This window comes from Triticum aestivum, chromosome 3A (genome assembly GCF_018294505.1).
Source record: "Triticum aestivum cultivar Chinese Spring chromosome 3A, IWGSC CS RefSeq v2.1, whole genome shotgun sequence".
Lineage (NCBI taxonomy): Eukaryota > Viridiplantae > Streptophyta > Magnoliopsida > Poales > Poaceae > Triticum > Triticum aestivum.
Genome location: NC_057800.1, coordinates 63,762,474 through 63,777,941, shown reverse-complemented (window position 1 = coordinate 63,777,941; position 15,468 = coordinate 63,762,474). Strand labels below are relative to the sequence as shown.

Here is a 15,468-nt window from a genome sequence, read left to right as displayed (position 1 = left end):
CCCTAGAGGCAATAATAAAATGGTTATTATTATATTTCTTTGTTCATGATAATTGTCTATTGTTCATGCTATAATTGTGTTATCCAGAAATCGTAATACATGTGTGAATACATAGACCACAACACGTCCCTAGTGAGCCTCTAGTTGACTAGCTTGTTGATCAAAAGATAGTCATGGTTTCCTGACTATGGACATTGGATGTCATTGATAACGGGATCACATCATTAGGAGAATGATGTGATGGACAAGACCCAATCCTAAGCATAGCTCAAAGATCGTGTAGTTCGTTTGCTGTAGCTTTTCTGAATGTCAAGTATCATATCCTTAGACCATGAGATTGTGCAACTCCCGGATACCGTAGGAGTGCCTTGGGTGTGCCAAACGTCACAACGTAACTGGGTGACTATAAAGGTACATTACAGGTATCTCCAAAAGTGTCTGTTGGGTTGGCACGAATCGAGACTGGGATTTGTCACTCCGTATGACGGAGAGGTATCTCTAGGCCCACTCGGTAATGCATCATCATAATAAGCTCAATGTGATCAAGTGGTTGATCACGGGATCATTCATTACGGTACGAGTAAAGTGACTTGTCGGTAACGAGACTGAACAAGGTATTGGGATACCGACGATCGAGTCTCGGGCAAGTAACGTACCGATTGACAAAGGGAATTGTATACAGATTGATTGAATCCTCGACATCGTGGTTCATCCGATGAGATCATCGTGGAGCATGTGGAAGCCAACATGGGTATCCAGATCCCGCTGTTGGTTATTGACCGGAGAGGTTTCTCGGTCATGTCTGCATGTCTCCCGAACCCGTAGGGTCTACACACTTAAGGTTCGGTAACGCTAGGGTTGTAGAGATATTAGCACACGATAACCCGAAAGTTGTTCGGAGTCCCGGATGAGATCCCGGACGTCACGAGGAGTTCCGGAATGGTCCGGAGGTAAGATTTATATATAGGAAGTCCAATTTCGGCCATCGAGAAGGTTTCGGGGGTCACCGGTATTGTACCGGAACCACCGGAAGGGTCCCGGGGGTCCACCAGGTGGGGCCACCTATCCGGGAGGGCCCCATGGGCTGAAGTGGGAGGGGAACCAGGCCCTAGTGGGATGGTGCGCCCCCCCTTGGGCCTCCCCCTAGGTTAGAAACCCTAGGGGTGGGGGGCGCCACCCTTGCCTTGGGGGGCAAGGCACCCCCCTTGGCCGCCGCCCCCCCTAGGAGATTGGATCTCCTAGGGCCGGCACCCCCTAGGCACCCTATATATAGTGGAGGGGAGGGAGGGCTGCGCACCCAAGCCCCTGGCCTCTCCCTCTCCCTCCCGTGACACTCCTCCGTCTCCCAGCGCTTGGCGAAGCCCTGCCGAGATTACCGTTGCTTTCACCACCACGCCGTCGTGCTGCTGGATCTTCATCAATCTCTCCTCCCCCCTTGCTGAATCAAGTTGGAGGAGACGTCTTCCCAACCGTACGTGTGTTGAACGCGGATGTGCTGTCCGTTCGGCACTTGGTCATCGGTGATTTGAATCACGTCGAGTACGACTCCATCAACCTCGTTCTCTTAAACGCTTCCGCTCGTGATCTACAGGGGTATGTAGATGCATTCCACTCTCCCTCGTTGCTAGATGACTTCATAGATTGATCTTGGTGATGCGTAGAAAATTTTAAAATTCTGCTACGCTTCCAACAGAATGGATTTCCATGACCTACATGCAATCATATCAGCAATGCTTGCAAAACAGGCATGGATGCTCTTAGCCCATCCCGAAAACTTTGTGTGCCGGTGTTTTGAAGGGGAAGTATTATTTAGATAGTGGGTCTTTCACGTGACAAAGCATTAGTACTCTCAAGAGAGGTCTTATTTGGAGAGTTGATATAGACACGAATATTAAAGATTGAGGATCATTGGGTTCCGGGTAGCCCGACCACGAAAATTCCAACAAATAGCGGTGGTATCTTGCTTCGGGCAGTAGATGAATTAATATGTCCCGTCATTGGAAATTGGACGATCTTCTTCTGAAAGATAACTTCAACCTACTGGATGTTGAGTGTATTCTAAGAATCCCCTTGAGTATACATTTAACTAAAAAAAATATCATGACATAGATCAAAGTCAACCATATTCTCTGTCTAATCTAGAATGATGCGTGATGCGTGTATGATTAGTGCACAATTATAAACGAGTGTGTCATAAGTTACGATCCACCTTAAAAACATAAAGTTGTTGCACGTCTTAAAAACATGCAGTTGCGAACCCGCTTTTATAGAATCACAACATAATTTGATCTACGACTAATGGCGTGAAAGAAGCCTAGTTGAGACCCACCTTGTCCCATGAAAATAGAAAAAAATAGCAAAAAAATGAAGAACAACAACAACAAAAAAGAAAAAAAATCAAGAATGAGAAAAAGATAAAAATATAATAATAAAACTGATTGTATGTGGACTTTTAAAGCATGAAGCTTGAAAGAGTGTACCAATGTCCAAATTAAACAGTACAAAAAGTATCGCGTTCACAATGTGAAGTAGCATCCTGTAGAAGAAAAATAGAAAACAGTAGCTGGTTTTTTTTTACAAACTCCGAAACTTTTTATTGAACCGTCAGAATATTTACATGAATGAAAGAAAGACCATCAGGCTGGTCAAATCAAACATGACGACCCAGGGATAAAGCAGCTGGTAGCATCGAACCAACGAGCAAAAGCTCGCGAAAAAGGCCCATTAACAAGACCGCTGCACGGTGAACGATTGAACAAGGACACAACAACACACGAATGTCAGAATGCTTTTGATCCAACGGCTGTCCAGGTGAATGAGACCATAACTACAACTGAGCTGAGTTGTAGCAAAACCGATTACCTAATCAGCCCGTTGAATCTCTCGCATGATGATCTCAAGCGCTCGATCATCCACCACAAGGGCATTATGAGACATGTTGAGCACCTTGACCATCCTAAAATCCCCACCACGGCGGCTCCACGGCGTCTCCACCGCCATGGCGCTCGCCAGGTTCACCACCCCGTCGCCGTCTCCGGCGACCACAGACGGCGTCGCGTCGAAGTCATCCCCGGGATACACTATCCTTTCAGTTGTCCCCACCCCGACCCCGATGACGGAGGTCACCGGCACCCCGGGATGCGGCAGCTCCCCGCCAAACAGCGGCAGCACGCGGGACTTGTACGGCCTGACGGCCTCGCCAAACCCGATGGCGACGAGGTAGTCCGCCACGTCGCCGGCCGAGTAGTTCCTGCTCTTCGTGGTAGCCAACGGCGTCGCGGTGCCGAAGGCGGCCGGGCTGGGCAGTATCCATAGGCTGCTCTGCAGGCTCCTGCCTTGCCGCAGCAGCGCGCGCGGCTCGACGAACGGCAGGCCCATGTTGTTCCCGGAGACGAGCGTCAGCATCCCCAGGACGATGCCGCCCCACGGGGCGGCGATGGGCACGAACCGCCGCACGAACCGCTGGCGCCAGGCCAGCGGCTGGCGGACGAGGAACTGGTGCGCCAGCGGGCCGCCGGCGCTGTAGGTGGCGATCACCACCGGCATGCCGCCGTTAAGCCCGCTCGCCCTCTCGACGAGGCCCTTGAGCGCCCGGAAGAAGGCGTCGCCCACCCTGGACGGGTGCCCCACCGGCGCGACGGCGTACCGGAAGTCGTAGGGCGCGCCGAACATGGTCTCGCCGTCGCGGTACCCCATCTTCTCCAACCGCTCGATAAACGTGCTCATGTAGGAGAAATTCCTTGAAAAATCGAGAAATTTCAGCCGGTTCTGATTCATAATTATGGGCACGACACGATTGAGCAACCGATAGCTAGTACTTACTTGCGGTCAGGATCGGGGTAGCGGAAGGCTTGGGTGGAGCCGAAGAAGGGGACGCGCGTCTCCACGCCGGGGACATTGGAGTAGTCGTCGGCGGCGGGGTCGTACACGGAGCTCATCTGCTCCGCGAAGCACGGCACGTTGCCGGGGTCCTGGAGGGCGGAATAGTTGAGGTAGAGGCGGAACCACCCCTCCTCCTTGCGCGCCCCGCAGCCCGGCGACGACGGCCGGTAGAGCTTGGTGAGCCGCGCGTCCAGCTCGTTGGTGGCGTAGCCCGGCACCAGGACGACGGGGTGCAAGCGCGGCGCCGCTTGCACCGCTGCTAGTGCCACTGCCAGTAGTAACTGCGCAAGAAGCAACGGGGTCGCCATGGATGGGCCGATGGAATGATCAAAGTTAATTCAGAGTCGTACTCCTTTTGTCCAATCTGCAGATGGTGGTAGGCGAGATGGGTGTTGATTGGGGGCTTGCGACCAATTCACATTTTATACACGAAGCATCCCATGTCGCTCCTATCCACAATGCGCATCAGTTGGTCCATGTGGATTAAAGTACAGTAGTAGTTCTTGACATTTTGCTTGTGAGACCCAAGGGGCACCGGATGTGAACGTCTGCTTAGGAAAATCACTAGTAATTCTTTGATTCTCCTCTAAACAAGGAAGACTAGGCATGGTACCAAGGTCCTTTGGACACGTCCATGTTTTTTATGTTTGAATAGAAGGCAGCGTTTGACACTTGAAATATTGACCACGCGGATGTGTGCACAGAATCATTTTCGAGGATTTCGTGAAGACTTCATTATGAAGTGACGGAGGGATCGTACCATTTGAGCCTTTTCTTTTTTAACATGGATCAGTGGATACTACCTCCGTCCTGATTTATTGGTTCATTTTATATTTTGTGTCAAAGTTTGATCACATATTTGACCGCTAAAATATAAATCGTATCCCATAAAAATCATATTGATGGGTTTGTATTTGAAAGAAGTTTGCAATGATATTATTTTTGTGGTATATAACATATATTTTGCTAGTTAAATCTAACATCAAAGTCCGACACAAAATAAAAGAGGACAAATAAACCTGAACTGAGATAGTACTTTCTTTTAAAAAAGGAGTATCCTAATTTTTTTTCGAGATCAAGAGTATGATACATGCGTGTGAATATTTGCAGGACGGGCTTTATGGAGCCTTTTAAAAAAAGATCGAAAATTATATTTAATAGTTATAAAAAAATAAAAAATAAATCCATAGAAACTTATACTTCCTCAGTTCCTAAATATTTGTCTTTTTAGAAACGGAGGGAGTATATGCTCCGCACGAACATGTGAAAAATTGGATGAGGAAGTGTGTGTGCGCGCGCGCGCGTCTTCCCGAAAAAATAAATTCCTTTAGAAAATTATATTTGAAACCGCTCGGCCTCCATTGGCTGTTTCGGTCTTCTTACTACCATAGTTTGCAACACACGTAGCACACATTAGAAGACACTAGAGGGAATAACCGTTCCAACACAACAAAAAGCAGCCTCTGACGTGGAAATCCATAACTGGACACGAGCTCATATCATGCTGGGTGAACAATAAATTTGAAATATATATATATATATAACTGATTTTTTTTACATCAAACATTAACCAGTTTTCTATGTGCGTGCAAACATTCATAACAATATGACATTGGGGGAGCTCGGGGTCGAAAAGATAAAATTAGTGCTCAAAAAAAAGTTGAACCTTCCTCAAAAATTGGATTTTTCCCCCCTAGAGATCCTCTGATGTCATATCCCCAGGACGATGCCGCCCCACTGGGCGGCCGTGGGCACGAACCACTGGCGCCAGGCCGAAGCTGTGGGTGGCGAGCACCACCGGCCTGCCGCCGTTAAGCCCGCTCACCCTCTCGACGAGGCCCTTGAGCGCCTAGAAGAAGGTGTTGCCGACCTTCTACGGGCGCCCCACCGGCGTGACAACGTACTGGAAGTCGTAGGGCGCGTCGAACATGGTCTCGCCATCGCGGTACCCCCATCCTTTCTAGCCTCTCCACCAACGTGCTCATGTAGGAGAAGTTCCTGAGCATTTTTTTTGATTTGATATCACCAGCTCATGAGGAAAACTGAGAAATTTCAGCCGAGTTTATTCAGAAATAATTGATTGCTACTTATTGCGATCTGGATCGGGATAGTGGAAGGCTTGGGTGGAGCCGAAGAAGGGGGCGCACGGCGGTGGGGTCATACACGGAGCTCATTTGTTCCACGAAGCACGACACGTTGCCAGGGTCCTGGAGGGCAGAGTAGTTGATGTAGAGGCGAAGCACGACACGTTGCTAGTGTCCTGGAGGGCAGAGTAGTTGAGGTAACAGGATAACTTGAAGTTGTATCTCGACCTCTTACAACTAAAACCGGATACTTATTAAAACACACCTAGATAACAGAAAAATACATCCGGTGATCGCTTTCTCTCAGGGGGACGAGGAGAGGAGCACCGAGCGGTATTATTGATGTACATATGTACAAGATGATACCATATAATACTCCGCTCTTCTACTGCTACAAAATGATGGCTGCAAGAAGATGTAGTCTTCGATAGGATAAATTTCTCCCCCTTGTTCTGGCATTTCTGCAGTATAGTCCACATATACTACCCCTTTCCTTTGATATCGATGCATATCTATTGTGTAGATCTAATGTAAGTCTTACGAGTATTTCGGATGAGTACCCATGGTTGCTTTCCCATTTCGATTCCTTTACAATACTGGGCTGGCCCATTTCTAACGTTTCTTCACGCTTGCTCGCTCGTTGTTTGGTGTGCTCGCTACTACGGTTTTCTTTGTTTCATTTTTTCATTTTTTTGTTCTTCCTTTCAGTTTTCTTTCTTTTCCCCTTGTTTTCTTTGGTTTTTCCTGTTTTCTTCGTTTTTCATCAGTGTTCTCTGTCTCTTTCTCAATTTTCACTATTTTTTTTCTTTTCTTTCCCATTTTCTTTGTGTTTCTTAGATTTTCTTTGTTTTGTTGGGTTTTTTCTTTTTCTATTACTTTGCTTTTCTTCGTTACTTTCTTGTTTTTTTGTTTTTCTTTGTGTTTTTTTGGTTTTCATTGTTTTCATTCTTTTGCATTCATTTTCTTTGGTTTTTATTTTTCCTTTTTTTTCCTTTTGGTTTTGTGTTGGTTTTTTCTTTCCCTTTTCATATAGAAAAGGAACATTATTTTATAGAGGATCAACATTTTCTGAACACATGAAACATTTTTCATATACATCTGAACATTTTTTGTGTACACGTTGAACATTTTCTAAATATCTTATTAACATTTTCCCAAACATATGTGTTGATGTGTATTTTATCGTTCATACACATTACACATTTTGGTATACATATAAACATTTTTTATATCCCTTTAACATTTTTCATATATAACATTTTTTCAAAAATATATTTTGAGGTAAACATTTTATCATACATGTTGTACATTTTTCTTATACATCAAGAAATTTTTAATATACATGTTTAACATTTTTCAAATGCATGATCAACGTTTTTTGAAGTTTTTATGTCTACTTGTTTTTCATACACCTTGTACATTTTTTCATGCACTAGGAACATTTTTTATACTCCCTCTGTTCCTAAATATAAGTCTTTGGAGAGATTTCACTATGGACCACATACGGAGCAAAATAAGTGAATCTACACTATAAAATGCATCTATATACATCCGTATGTGGTTCATAATGGAATCTCTACAAAGATTTACATTTAGAAACGGAGGGAGTACATGTTTAACATTTTTAAATACATGTTTTCAATGTCTATTTTTTCATACATGTTGTACCTTCTTTGTATACATCTGGAACATTTATTTATGCACATTTACAAAAATCATGATTAACATTTCAAATGTATGTGTTTGAACTTTTATTTGTGGGTATGTGTTTGGTTTTTTTAATATCTCTACATTTTTTGAATTGACGCTAACAAATTTTTAACATTGCGTTAACATTTTCAAGAAAATTTCAATATGTTTAAGTTTTGGAATGCTTGTATTTAAAATATTTTTTGAAATATAAACAAATTTAAATGGAAAAAGAAGAACGAAGGAACGGAAATTGGAAGAAGCGATCGACTCGCTTCTGGGCTGGCCCATTATATGCATCCTTGATGCGACTGCCTTCCAGCTCGCACTAAGAGCATTTCTAGCAGAGCGGAAGTGTAAAATAACCACCATTTTACAGGACTGCACGATAAAACGTACTCCCTCCGTTCGGAATTACTTACCGCAGAAATGTCTAGATATATCCATTTCTGCGACAAGTAATTTTGAACGGAGGAAGTACAAACTAGGTCCCGTAAAATGGTCCGTCCTCTGGCCACCATAATTTCAGTTTTCTCTCCTCATTTTATAATTTCCTCTATCCATTGGATGACTTGGTGGGAGAAAATTTCGGCCCCAACCGCTCTCCTCGTAGCCGGCGTCACCGGCTATACGGGATCTATTTTGTCGACACACGTCAACCTATAAAAACATTGTAAATACATGTTAAGAATATTCCGTAAAACTTTTATTTTTGCAGGGAACTTGTGAGAGCTTTATTCAACGAAAGCATTCGCCGAGCAGTCCGTCAACACGCTACTATCAGGAAGCTTGGAGTAGAGTCTAACCAGCTATCAGTCACCGTAAGCGTCAACCCACGCTTAGCACAGGCTCACTATTTTATAAGACGAACTTTTACGGGATGTGCCACAAATTCTAAGCGACGCATAGGCTCACTCGTATATTCCTGGTCAAGCACAGATGCAGCGACAAGCTTTCTGTGCTCCCTATCCCCCAAACTTTCTGTGATCTTGACACTGCTATGAGCCAATCCTTTGCGTGGCGCGAGGGACGCTACTACGTTTGTAAGAGCGACGGCGGCGCACGGCGTCGCGGACGCTCGCTAGAGCCGCTCGGGGGCTTCCCCCTCCATCTCCTCCGGCCTTGAAGTCGTGCTCAACGATGCCGGCAAATCCGGTCAAGCAGAGAGGGCCCTCGACTTGTTCGACGCAATGCCTAGCAAGAACCAGGTGGCCTGGAACGCCGCGCTCGTCGACGCCGGCCGTACTTCTTCAGTGAGATGCCCAAGAAGAACGCGGCCTCATACACCACCATGATCGGGGGCCTGTCCCATGCCAGGGCAATCACCACGGCGCGTGTCTCTTCGACCAGCTACCACTGGATGGGCATAATGTGTTCACCTGGACGGCCATGCTGTCGTGCCATGTCCACAATGGTGAGCCCGATAGAGCTGTTGAGCTTTTTGCAGTCCTCTACGGTGAGCTCTTTGCGCGCAAGGTTCTGCCCAACGCCCACTTCTTCAGCTCGTTGCTCAACGCCTGTGTTGCCCTCGGGTCGCTGTCCATGGCGGCACAGCTCCATTCGCTCATCGTCAAGCTCTTGGACCAAGGGAGCAAAGATTGCATCTTTGCTTGGAATGCGTTGATCGATGGATGTGCATGCAAAACTGGGTGCACTGTCTGACGCCGAGAAGGTCTTCCATGGGATGCGGTACAAGGACATCTCTTCATGGAACACCATGATGAGTGGATACTCATGGCATAAGCTCGACAGCAAGGCTCTTGAGCTCTCCACATCTATGAGTAACAAGGATTCATTCTCATGGAACATCATAATGTCCTGCTTGTTGGAGAACCGCCGTGGAGAAGACGCACTCCGCATCTCCGTCCATTTGGTGGGACTGGAAGGCAATGTCAAGCCATGCGTTTCCACATACACAACTGCTCTGCAGGTCTGCTCGGTGCTGGCGTTGCTTGTTTTGGGGAGGCAAGTCCATGCACGCACGGTGAAGAACAGTCTTTGTCGCAGCAGCAGTGCCTTCCTCTGCAATTCTCTGATCAGCATGTACAGCAGCTGTGGCATGACACGGGATCTGCAGCAGGTGTTTGATGAAACAAGAGTAAGAGACACCGGATCATGGAACTCAGTGATACAGGGGCTTGGCTAGAATGGTCTAGGCAAGCAAGCACTCGTGGCCGCAGAGCGTGCTCTTGAGCTGAAAATTTACACTGGCAACATCTTCATCGCCATACTGACATCATGCAGCCGTGCTGGATTGGTCCCCGAGGGCCTAGGTTATTTCAACTCCATGACTGAAAAGTATGGAGTGGAGCGGACACTTGACCACTACATCAGTGTCATCGATCTCCTCGGTCGCACAGGGAGGCTGGAAGAGGCGCATGCCCTGCTTCAGAACATGCTGCTCCCGCCAAATGTGTTGGCGTGGTCTACCCTTTTGCATTCTTGTTTGGCTCATAAGGACAGCTCGGTGGGGAGCATCGCGGCGCAGCAACTGAAAGCTCTGCAACCCGATGGTAGTGGAAATTATGAGAGGTTGGTGCTCGGTTGCGGGGAAGGAAGCGAGATTAATGCAGCACCGTCAGGGGACGTGAAGAGTGCTGTTCACATGCCTGGATGCAGCTGGGTCACCTGAGGCATGATTATAGTAGTAAGATTATAATCAGACCATTATCGGATCAGCAAGGGGACATCTTCCACGTTGCTGACCCGATAAGAGATAGAAGGTCTCAGGAAAAGAAGTCACACCATCTGCCATTGTAAGGCAAATTCAGAACAATGTGGTGTTGATGGTTTGCGAGGCAGCAAACGACTCACAAACTATTAGTATGCATGTATGTGTGAGTTTCGATTTATTCTTTTTGGATGAAATCATGTATGTACTGTACCATGATAACGGGGTATTGCACAGAAAAGTACCCACTGCTCAGAAAAGTACATGTCTCATGCGGCCAAAGAAATACATGTCAAAGCAGTGGTGCAAGTCCTTCCAACCTATCCTATGGGAGCTCTCAAGATGACACAGAATTTCTGCGAAAAGTATGGAAAACTTATTAGAGACTTTTGGCGAGCAAATGGTCAAATCTAAACGTGTGGGAGGTATTGGTTTTCGAGATATGGTGCTCTTTAATCAAGTTCTCTTAGCCAGGTAGAGTTGGAGATTGCAGCAGCAACTGGATAGCCTGTGTGCTAGTGTTGAAATCAAAGTATTATCCAAATGGTGGGCTCTTGGACACAGTTTTTGCTTCGGATGCATCTCTGTTTGGTGGGATATCGGGTTTGGGCTTGAGTTGCTTAAGAAGGGTCTGATTTGGAGATGGTAAAAGCATCCAAATTCAGAGAGACCAATGGATTCCTAGAAAAGAGGGGCTCAAATCAGCAAATTTTATCAAAAGATCTAGACTTCGTTGGGTCAACCAACTGATGGAAGCGGGTAAGAGAGAATGGAACACTGATTTAATCCGCTGACTTTTCTATCCTTTTGACGCTGAAGCAATATGCAATATCAAACTACTGTCTTCGGATGTTGAGGATTGTTTTTGTTTGGCTTGTCATTTTGAGAAGTCTGGTATATTTACGGTCAGGAGCGCATACGGATTGGCTTCCTTTTTTTTGCGGGAATATGGATTGGCTTCTAATATCCAAAGACAAAACGTATCTAGCATCCTCCAATGATACCGATGATCGTAGAATGTGGGATATACTAATTTGGAAGGCGAAAGTTCCGGAGAAAATCAAAAAAATTGGTTGAGAGTGGCCACTGGGACCGTGGCGACAAAAGAAGAATAAATGGAAGCGGACTTTGGAAATTGATAGTGTTTGCAATTTGTGTGAATGTGATTAAGAGGATGGGTTTCATGCCATGATCGCTTGCACAAAAAATGTAGCCTTAAGACATGAGATCAGAAGTTCATGGTTGCTGCCGGGGCAAGACAAATTCCGGAACACGGGAGTGGATTGGCTTCAGAACTTATTGGATCCATGTAACTCTGTAACTCGGACGCGGATCCTTTCATTGCTGCTGTGGTGGTGCTGGTTCTTAAGATATGATTGTGTTCACAATCCTGGCAAAGAAACAATCAAGTGATCTGTGGCCTTTCTCACGCAGTTTGAGCTTGAGTTACATAACCGTGGCCCTGACAGATCAGTTGGGAAGATTGCGGTTGCACCGACTCCATCAGAACCTGAACCCTTGTGCGCGGACTCCCCTATGAGAGCCTGCATTGTCTCAGATGCAGCGAGTGGAAGATTGCCTGATGAAACTGAGTGGGCTGCGCCTCCTGTCGGTCTGGTAAAACTGAGCTCCGATGCATCGTTCTTGGTGGAGACGGGACAGAGCTGGGTGGGAGCAGCTGCGAGAGGCCACAGGGGTCAGCAGCCCTTCTTTTCATTCTGTCGAAGCCTAAATTCGTGCGATGTCGAGGAGGCTGAAGCTGTTGCTGCTCTGGTGGGGCTGAATACGCTGTCGACCATGTACAGGGGGCCCGTTATCCAGGAGATTGGTTGTTCAGTACTGGCAAAGGATCTGGTTCCTGACGCACTGTCCTAGCCTGCCTGGTTAAAGAATTCTGAAGGTCTTCTCTTCGTAGGAAATTCACCTTGTCAAGCGAGATCAGAACATGCTTGCTCATGGGCGGTTCATGCCAGATTCCATGGCGATTAATCAATCGGGCTTGCTAAATCTAAGTCTCTACTATATTCGTGAGATTTGGAGAACCCCCCGCGTCCCCCGCGTCGCCCTCCCTGGCGGCGGCGGGGGAACCCTAGATCGAGCGCCGCCGTCCCCTTCCCGCCTTGCTCCCCACCTCGCCGCCACCGGAGGAGCGGCCGGCGAAGCCCGTGCCGGCTCCAAGGAGGGTGGCGGCGGGGCGATTCGGCTGGATCCAGCCCCCCCCCCCCCCCCCCCCCCCCCCCCCCCCGCATGATGTGGTGCCGGCTCCTCGGCGGCGGCTCCCCGGCGGCGGCGGCGCTCCTCACCCGCGGTGGTGTTGCCTCGGCTGGGTCCCCTGGAGCCTCGCTCTACCACCACCACCTCTCGCTGGAGCCCCCCTTCCTCCCATGGCCCCAAATCGGATCTGGCGTCCCATGGGCTCTCCCCCCGTCCAGCTGCTGCGGCCCCCCCCTGCCACTCCGGCGCGGCGGCGCGACCTTGCCTGCGGTGACCTTCCCACGTCTGCCTCCTGTCTCCCGTGGGCGCAGCTCTTGCTGCCGCTGATTGGGGCGGGTGAGGCCTTTGGGTGAGGTGGCCGGGCAGGCCGGGGCTCGGCCTTGCCTCGGTGGAAGCCACCCTCCGTCCCTGACGGCGCCTTCTCCGAGCTACGGCAACAACGTGTGTATGTGTGGTCACGGCGTCCTTTGGCAGGCGGCTGAAGTTTCACGGTGGTTCTTGGTCGGCATTGCTCCAGTCCCGGCGTCCACGGACCTGCGTTCTCCAGTGTCCTTGGTCTGCCGGTGTTTCCACTGGCGCGGTCTCGGCCCCGGCCAACAAGTTGCTGCGTCCCTTCCATCATCTTCGGTTCGCCGGTCCTGGTGGCTACGCCTCCAGCAACACGGAGTTGCGCCCCCTTCCGGCTTCGGTTTGCCGGCGGCGCCGGCCGCCACCCTATCACCCGTGTCGGCTATCTGCCCCGCTGCCTCTCCAACCCCATCCACCATGCCATCTGTTGCAAAGCTCGTGATTTTGTCGGCGGCAGGTGCAGCCCCACCCTCCTACTGAGGTAGCGGTCGACAGGCATGTTGACTCCGGCATCTTCGGATCCTGATCTGGTAGATATGGGATTGCTCGGACTCAGGCCAGGTGAAAGCCATGCTCGGCTTGCCGATGCTGGCAGCGGCGACACCCGCGGATGTCGTTTCCCTTCTTGGAGGCGCTGCCATGGCCTTTTTCCGAGCCCCTCTTCGAGCATCGAGGGAAACCCTAGGTCCGGCTTGTCGGATCGGATGGTGACGGCATCGCGGCGTCGTTCCCCTTCTTGAAGGCGCTATCTTGCTCGCTTGCAGAGTCTCCGGTGTTGGAATTGGAGATGTTTGACATCGTGCTCTTTTAGCCTGCTTCTCTAGTCTTAGGTTTGGTGGGTTTAGCTGCGTGTTTCTTCCTGTTTGGGCTGAGCACCCCTTCTCTTTGCTCCGGGCACCATGCACATGCCTCCTTGTGTATGTCATGTGTTGTATCTTCGGTTGTACTCATTCTCCTTCTATCTATCAATGAAAAGATACGCAATCTTTGCGTATTCGCGAAAAAAAATATTCGTGAGATTTTATGTGGACATTCATACAAAAGTAATATTTTCCTTTTACTTTTTATATGTTATTATGTCACTCTCACTTGCATGGGATTTTTCATTTTTTGAGAAATCACTTGCGTGAGATATGGTTAAGTCTTAGTTGATTGATACGTCGCTCCACAAGGCCCCCGCGTCGCTCCCGCAGGGGCGACTCGGGCGGCGTAACCCTAGCCCGCCGTCAGCCCTCTCCCCCACCTCTCATCTCCCTCGTCGCCACCGGAGGTGGCCGCCGGTGAAGGTGGCGGCGAGGATCTGGCCGCCCCGTTCTTCCTCGGGGGGCTTTGGATCCGTGGCGGCGGCCTCGGCTGGTGGATCGACGCCGGGTCTGCGGTGACCGGTGCTCGTTGGTGCTGGCCGTTCTTCCTCGGCCGCGGGGGCGGCGAGGCGGCGGCAGGTGGCGGCTGTGGTGCGGGCGTCTCGGCGGCGCCCGATCCAGATCTGAAGGCCTCCGTCTACTTCAACCAGGGTTGCCTTCGATGGTCCTGCTTTGGGCGGCCTTTGTCGCCGGAGTTGTACCTGTTTGGCGGCTGGAGGTGGGAGGTGGCTCCGGAGAAATCCGAGGCCAACAGTGCTGGCCACGACGGCGGCGACGCCCGAGGGCGCCGTACCCTTCTTGTAGGCGTCGTCGAGGTTGCCTCCTTCCCCTCTTCCTTCCACCCAGCTCGTATGTTGGGCGAAAGCCCAAATCCTTGTGGGATCGAGCGATAGCGGCGCTCCGGGCGTCGTCACCCTCTTGAGGGTGTCGTTCGTGGTGAGCTTGTGGTGGATGTGATGCTTTGGTTGCTTGGCGGCGATTGGTGGCGTGGTCGGAGTTCGTCTGGTGGCGGTGCGTTGGCGCTCTGCCGCCTATGTGCTCAGCCTCGGAGTCCTTCTTCCACGGTGCTTGGTCTTCAGCAGCCCTGCCGGACTCGGCGGAGCGGTGCTTCATCCTACTCATTGATGGCGGCGTATCTCGGCGGGGTGGCGCAATGGAGATTCGGCGTCTGATGTGTAGCGATGGACTCGCGCAGGAGGACGAAGCTGTCTGGTGTCGTGGTGACGTCGATGGCTGAGTGGCCAGGCAAGGTAGAAGCCTCAATATTTGCTCTGAAGACGGACCTGTGGAAGATGGCGGCGACGACACACGAGTGCGTCGGACCGGTTTGTACCCCAGACCCGGTATGTGGCTCGGCTGGGGCTTCCGGCTTTTGATGTCAGGCTTAGGTGAGTGGTCTGGGTAGTGGCCCAGCTAGCACCCCTTCATCATTTTGATGTTAGGCTTAGATGAGTGGTCTGGGTAGTGGCCCAGCTAGCACGCCTTCATCATTTGGATATGAGTAGCGGCAAATGTTGCCAAGATGACGAATTCAGGCATATTGTTGTAATACTTTGTAAGGTCCTTGAGAATAATCAATAAAGTGGCATGCAGAGGCCGGGGGTCATCCTCCTTTTCAAAAAAAATGTGGCCACACATTAATCAATTAATGGTTCGGAATGTTCCTCGAGGTCTTCGTGATATTCTGATTTCTGACTGTACTTGGGCCTCAGAGTAA

The 15,468-nt window shown here is 49.4% G+C and overlaps 1 protein-coding gene across 1 annotated transcript; it reads right to left on the bottom strand.

The window, feature by feature from the left end:
- Positions 1 to 2,567: 2,567 nt before the first annotated feature.
- On the bottom strand, positions 2,568 to 4,259 carry LOC123057918 (lecithin-cholesterol acyltransferase-like 1). Its single transcript, XM_044480781.1, has 2 exons — positions 3,823 to 4,259; positions 2,568 to 3,739 (listed from the first exon to the last, which is right to left on the bottom strand). The coding sequence occupies exons 1-2, from the start codon at positions 4,188 to 4,190 to the stop codon at positions 2,863 to 2,865; spliced, it is 1,245 nt and encodes a 414-aa protein (XP_044336716.1). The 5' UTR covers positions 4,191 to 4,259; the 3' UTR covers positions 2,568 to 2,862.
- Between the last annotated feature and the right edge of the window lie 11,209 nt (positions 4,260 to 15,468).